We start from the raw sequence: 7,189 nt of genomic DNA, 5'->3' as shown, positions 1-7,189 counted from the left end.
AGGTAATGGAGCTCAATTGATCGAGTTGAACATGCAATCATGTATTGTATTAGATGCAATGTTCATCAACCATCTTCATAAGCATATGATTGAGAGTGAGATCTTTCATAACATAGAAGGAAATCAATATCATTTGCTGGATTGTGATGGCTAGACAAAATTCCCCTTAAAAGATGTGTACATTTTTTACCACGGTCATATTATTCCTTTCAAATCTTAGCACGTGTTTGTCGCTTAATAGTAATGTCACTTATTTGTTGCTTAAAACGGCAACGTCATATGGCGATGTCTTGTGGGGTTAATAATTCCATATTCATTCGAACCAATCCATACGCTCCCATTTTCAATAAGATTCCAGCTAAAAACATACAAATACTGTAATGTGTCTTCATGGTGTCTGGTAACTATGTATGTAAGGGTAAGATCGGTGATTTGATAGCAAAAGCAATAATAATTCCAATATAGAATATTACAAGCAAAGACGCCCGCGCTTTGCTGCGGGTTTTGAAACCGTACTCACAATTTAAAACACCCATCTTCTAATAATTTAGAAGCCAATCAAAGCAATTGAGTGATTGCAATCCAAAGGGGAAATTGCTAAGTTACATTTACATACACTTCCAAAAGTCTCCCACATTGATTAGTCGTTCATTTTGCACCTGTATTTTACTAACTCTATGTTAAAAGTTCTATGTACAACCAAAAAACACAGATCTGAACGACTAAAAGGATGGAGCTTCAAGTCCCAAATATATACAATTTCAAAAATTGCCCACATGGTTCTATTTTTCATGTTGCTTCTCTGTTCTTGGGCAGCTGGGCTCATCAAAAAACATCTTCCATTTGTTCTGTATTGTTACAGAGAACTTCAGTCATCTTTGCACTTGTTCTTGCTGTATATTGAAATTAAATTCTTTGCATAAGAAATATGATAAAAAGAAAAATTAACCTACAAAAATGTAATCCAGTGTGAGAATTGTAAGCAAACCCCTTTCATAAATTAAACTTAACAATGACTGATAGTTTGATATTGGTTAAGGGAGATAGTCAAACTAATGTGCTCGCTACTTTGCTCTTTTAAGTTTGAATGGATCAGAATTATTATCTTTGTAGAAAAAGAACTATACGAACCAAATCTTTTAGAAGCTTTATCAAAATAAACAAAAACACAGAAGAATAAATTCTTATTTTCCTTTTATGGGAAGAGCCAAATGTTTCAGTAGTTAATTGTTAATATTTGTTGTGACCTTTGTGTGAATTCCAAGTTCAATAGTTACTTTTGGAATAAATGGACAAAAAGGAAAATTAACAAATTCTGCCTATTCAGGTTCAACTCTAAACAAATATAAACTTAAGCATTTGGACTTTTTCTTATGTTTTCACTAAGTTGGGAACCTAATAACAAAATTTCATCCCAATAAGAACCAAATCTTTAAGAAACTTTATCAGAATAAACAAAAATAAAGAAGAATAAATTCTTATTTTCCTTTTCTGGGAAGAGCCAAATGTTTCAGTATTTGTTAATTGTTAAAATTTGTTGTGACCTTTGTGTGAATTAACCCAAAATTCAACACACATAAATAGAAATAAAAATTCAGAAACCTTTCCCAACAATTGAAAAGAGTAGGTTTTACGTTCAGAAGTCAAGCCTACAAAGATAAGCATGTTCATTAACTTCATTAACATCCTCCATTTATGACAACCCTATCAAAACCTCACAAAACCATAATATCCCTGGACACCAATCCCACCCACCATTGAAACAATTTGACCAAACCCAAATCAAACTAACCAAATTTTAGCCAACAACTGATCAAAATAACATCGCACAAACCCCAAAAGTTGCACCAATTCCACACATAAGTGTAAACTCGTACGGCAAGCCTATCCAGGTTCAACTCTAAACAAATATAAACTTAAGCATTTGAGCTTTTTCTTATGCTAAGTTGGGAACCTAATAACAAAATTTCATCCCAATAGTCCTAACCACAAAGTAAAACCGTACTTCTGGGACCTAACTAATAGTTAAAGCATTCATAACAAATAGATGTAATGTACCGGGTTTTGGAAGCAGCAAACACTATTTCAGATTTGTTTGGAGACACTTTGTTCCTGAGAGATTTAATGGGAAAATCTTCAATGTTTGAAGCGTTTTGTTCATCTATTTCTTCGGTAATTTCAGTTTCCCTTAAATCCATATAAACAGAAGAGGGATTAATACATTAGTAAATATCAGGTCATTTGAAAATATAGATACAAATGAAATAGTTACTTTGAAAACTCTTACCTTTTTTGTTTTTTTCTATTCTCAGAGCTGAAGAGACTCTTCCGAATTGAACTTTTTGTATATGATGTGACAATAGTAGGTAAAATGGTGGAAGAGATAGGTTTTAACTCTTTATCAAAAAGTGGTGGGGTAGATGAAAAATTCTGAGTTGTCGTATCTTCCTCCTCAAATTCAGCCAATGATTCATAAGAAGCTTTGGAACTTGATTGAACAGCTTGTATTTTGTCGTCGAAAATCGCTTGGATCAAAAGATCATTTCTGTTGAAATCATTTTTCAAATTTCCAAATCGAAGTTGAAAAATTTTGATCTGCCCTTGACATTGGAGAATTGCATATGGTAGCTCTTGTTGATCAGTAAACCCTTTTTCGACAACTAAATCATAACATGAAGTTCCAAATAAACGTTCAGCCGGTTTACCAATGATGATAGCATTGGTCTCATCGTTGGCGTCTTCGAGGATTAAATTTACTTTGAACCTAAGTATATGAAGAACAATATTTCAGTACAAAGATTATGAAATTAGTTGTAAACATTTGGTTTACCAAATGAGGGTACTTAAATATTATGAAATTAGTTATAAACATTTGGCTTACCAGGGAAGGGGAATTTGAACATTGTGCTTTACACAAATTAGCATGTCATTATTTTCATCCTTTCTAAGTTGTTTGTAGCAGCATGGACATGCTTTGTACCACCAGCCAGCATGCGTGTCAAAACGTGTAACAGCTGCTCTACATAAGACTGAAGTGTTCTGAAATATATGTACAGACAGTAATTAATATATGGATCTCTAATAATGATATATACTTAACTAATGTATCATATATCATATGAGGAATATAATTTATTTAACAATAAACGATGCGTATTAGTATCACAGCAGGTGCACATATCTGATTTCTAAAACATTGAGAAAAATTTGTTTACCTTATACAAATCTGGATCCAAAATATTCAAATCCTGAACAGACATTTTTTCAGCGTTTTCTAATTGTTCTGATCCCATTAATTGCCTTGCTGATGTTGACAACATTTTTACAGAATGAGCCGGACCAACAAAGCTGCATATATTTTTGTATTAAAATAAAATCGAATAAGAATCTAAACCATGAAGGGATACTAAGCATTTATCAATTGAAAAAGAAAATTTCACATATTATACCATCAGAAATTTGCAAGAATAATTTTCATACTTCTATAGATTTATTGCATCACCATGTAATGCATATACAAACATGGCTTGTGTTTCTAAAGTGTGGTCTCTCAAAAGTTTGTCCAAATGTATATGCAGATGTTGTTATGGCAGACTAAAATGAACACGTTCTTATGAGAGATTTTTTTTACGGATAAGGGGAAAAAAAAAGATCATGAATTTTAATAAAACAAAATATTTTGACCTTAAAGGGAGACAAATTCCACCTCATCTACTGTACAGCAACAACAACAATGAGTTGTATACATCATTTTTTAAACAATTCTAATCAACTTGATAAACCTTTCCAAGTTTGCATATAGCTTGCATAAGTTTACAATATTACAAAAACAGGTATGCTAGTTTGTAATGTACAATTTTAGGTAGTTGTAGCAAATTATTTAATCAAACTTACACTCAAAAAAGCTAGATCATAGCCTTTTTAATTATAGAAACATGTAAACTAAAAGAAATATAAAAACATTGTATTCCCAGATGTGTTTAATTGAAATAACAGTTTCATATTTATATGCATACCATTAGTAAACAGGTATATCCATATTTTTTCTCTCATACTCAATTTCAACATGAAAAAAATATTTTCAACAATTTGAAATATAGGAACTGACATTGCTTTGTAAGGTGCTGCCTCAGGAATGTCTGGATTGATGAAAATCATTGTGGAAATACTGCTGTTCAGCACAATATTTTCTAGTTGTTTATAGATGAGGAATTAAATCATTATTTTATATAATAAAAATGAACAATTGAACATAGAACTAAAAAATTTCATACCTCTGAATTGTCTAACTTTAAGGCTTGTAAAAACACCCAAAACTGGTGGTGTCAAGTGTTCCAGAGCTTTGAAATCAAAAGTCTTTGCAGTGTCACCCCACAACGTCAGGTTAACATCTTCTTTCCTAAGTGAATGAATATTACGAAAAAAATTAGTGCAACAATTTTGAGAAATTCAGATGTCTCGACAAATTATTTACCTGATATTTTGCAACTTAACTTCATATATTTTCTCCATTCTCTCATTATTGATCATTCTGTCCTCCAAAGGCTTTACTGCAGTGATGCGTCCCAGAACGTCTCAAAATTTATCCAAAAAGTGTAGTCAGATCTCAAAATGCTTGAAAAATATTGACAAAATGATACTAAATTGATGTTAATTTTTTTTATTATATATATATATATATATATGATTACCTGTGAGAATATCATATTGATCGATGCGAGAAGACAATTGGGAATAATCAAGTAAGTAAAACCGATGTGAGGGAATGTTTGGATGAACACCTGGCAACTCTTCAAAATTTGTTCTTGTATTGAAGCACACTTGCGCCTCATGGGGGACAATTTTGTAGGACAGTTTACAACGACTGGTAGAAAAGCGAGTGATCTCATAAACATGATTAGCTTTAATTTTTGGAGCAACATTCTCATAATCAATTTCTCTCGCAGAGGCTTGAATTGCATCTTTCTACATGATTACAAATAAATTTACAAAATTAGGTAGATAAACATGCACAGTACATCATTTAAATTCAAAAAATATAATCTAATAAAATGATATACATCAGAGCAAAAGTTTGAAATCATAACCACAATTTAAAATTGAAAACCTAAAAAAACAAAATACTTACCATTTCGTCAACCAATATACATTGAAGACCACCAAACGCATTATCCTTTCCTATAACCTTAGGTCTCCAAATTCTGCATACACGGACTCTGATCTTCTTATCAAACTGAAAAGGTGATAAACTTCGGATAGGATCTATCATCATTCCGCTACAAAACTGCAAGTCAATTTACATGACATTAGATGTCAGTCGCTCGGGGCGCTTCGTTTTATAATCTTGATCCACTTTAAAATAAGAGTGGTATACATTATTTATCAATGCAGACATCTAAAATAATAATAAGCAGAAAGAATGAAACAGGGAAATTGAGGACGAAATTGAGCATGAAATAAGCAGAAAGAATGAAACAGCTAAGTTCTAAAATGATAATACTTGCACAATAAATGAAATAGCGGAACGAATCAGCAAGCTATAATTTCAAGGACTACTAAAAGCAAACAGTCACTGTCCTATCGGACCTGTGCCTTATTGAATATAAAATACTATTCATAACATACTCAATTTGTTTTGTTCACATTTTTCTCTATTCATTACATATATGATCTGGTTTTGGTGTGTGTAGTTTCATAATAATCTAGTTTTTGAGATATTTTTTTCACGTAAAACATCATGCTTTCTTGACGTCCAAAACATATAGACTGAGGGCAGGATCAAACCAACTAATTGACAAAAATTAATCTATCATCATTTAGAAGCACATACTCAAATTAACATCTGAGCGCAAATCAATCCAGTTGGACTTGATCATCCGAGGACTTCAAATCCTGCTGTTCAGATATAATCCATTTGTTAAGAGTTGTATGTATATCTATTATATGAAACCAGAAATGATAAATTAAGGACTTTTACTCTGTAATCTATAGTATAACTAATTAGCTTGGAAAGATGGAGAAGAAGGTGAATGCTACCGTGTTTTGTTTTCTGGTGAAAGCTAGCTAGCTGCTTCATCTGCAATTGACTGTAATCAGTGAGATTGATGCACCAAGACTAAAGCAAATAATATGTATTATATGAAACCAGAAATGATAAATTAAGGACTTTTACTCTGTAATCTATAGTATAACTAATTAGCTTGGAAAGATGGAGAAGAAGGTGAATGCTACCGTGTTTTGTTTTCTGGTGAAAGCTAGCTAGCTGCTTCATCTGCAATTGACTGTAATCAGTGAGATTGATGCACCAAGACTAAAGCAAATAATATGGTCAAAATAATACGATATCGAAAAGATGAATTAAGAACAACTTCAATAAAGAAACTAATTGATTCAAAACATAAAATTCTTACAAACCAACACAAACGATACATTTGATTCCCAAGCAGAACCCAGAATCTAAAATCGAAAAAATGGTAAGGAATATTGCGGATTACCGTCGACTTGCTCGAACGCCTTCACCAAGGATTACCGTCGACTTGGTCGATCGCCTTCACCAAGCTCGCGTGATCGTACAGATCACCCTGTAAAGTAAAAAAAAAAAAACAACACACACACACACACATGAAACCAAAAATAATTTCAGGGAAATTGATAGATAATCAAATTTATTTGAAGAGATGAAGAGGTAACCTACTTTACTACAATTTACCTCTACCAAGTTAAATGGATTATACCTATCCAGCCATCTTGCCCGCTCTGATGGAGCAATCTTTCTTCAATTAATCTACCTTCGTTGGGCAACTATGACTGAGTTTTGGGTTGTGGATTTAAGATTTCTCTTTCGGGGAAAGGAGGAGGATTCTAGGTTGGGGAAAGCAAGGAGCAGGGATAAAAAGGAGGGTGCCCAAAAACAGCAAAACGATTTATAGGGTTTGATAGAGGAGCCTGCAGCCAGTTGAAGGAAGATTGAAGCGGTGAAAAGGAAGCAACGAAACCGTGAGAGAAAAAAATTTAAAAGGGAATGAAACTGTGAGAGCAAGATTGAAGCGGTGGAAAGGATGGACAATGAGTCGAAGAGACAGAGGGAAGAAGCTGGGAAAACCCACGCGTCCCATTTTGTTCTCCGTTTGACAGCAAAGCAAATGTTCTCCGTTTGACAGCAAGCAAAAGGGGCAAAGTTGCAATAAAA

General features: G+C 33.0%; 1 protein-coding gene and 1 long non-coding RNA gene across 2 annotated transcripts; both read right to left on the bottom strand.

Moving 5' to 3' along the window:
* Positions 1–249: 249 nt before the first annotated feature.
* On the bottom strand, positions 250–2,723 carry LOC126601662 (uncharacterized). Its single transcript, XR_007615779.1, has 3 exons — positions 2,288–2,723; positions 2,059–2,187; positions 250–893 (listed from the first exon to the last, which is right to left on the bottom strand). It is a non-coding gene; the product is annotated as an uncharacterized LOC126601662 (long non-coding RNA).
* A 154-nt stretch (positions 2,724–2,877) lies between these two features.
* LOC126602788 (uncharacterized) lies at positions 2,878–4,512 on the bottom strand. Its single transcript, XM_050269657.1, has 5 exons — positions 4,475–4,512; positions 4,275–4,399; positions 4,109–4,190; positions 3,216–3,348; positions 2,878–3,039 (listed from the first exon to the last, which is right to left on the bottom strand). Exons 1-5 carry the CDS (start codon positions 4,510–4,512, stop codon positions 2,878–2,880), a joined length of 540 nt encoding a protein of 179 aa, XP_050125614.1.
* Between the last annotated feature and the right edge of the window lie 2,677 nt (positions 4,513–7,189).

Source organism: Malus sylvestris, chromosome 15 (genome assembly GCF_916048215.2).
Source record: "Malus sylvestris chromosome 15, drMalSylv7.2, whole genome shotgun sequence".
NCBI lineage: Eukaryota > Viridiplantae > Streptophyta > Magnoliopsida > Rosales > Rosaceae > Malus > Malus sylvestris.
This window is presented reverse-complemented; position numbering and strand designations above follow the sequence as displayed.

Bases quoted from the DNA above. Each gene is read 5' to 3' on its own strand.
- LOC126602788 (XM_050269657.1), bottom strand. From the start codon at position 4,512: ATGGAGAAAATATATGAAGTTAAGTTGCAAAATATCAG. The intron at 4,400-4,474 runs GTAAATAATTTG...TCATTCACTTAG, and splicing joins GTTAAGTTGCAAAATATCAG to GAAAGAAGATGTTAACCTGA. The intron at 3,349-4,108 runs GTCAGTTCCTAT...AAATATATGCAG, and splicing joins GCAGCACCTTACAAAGCAAT to CTTTGTTGGTCCGGCTCATT.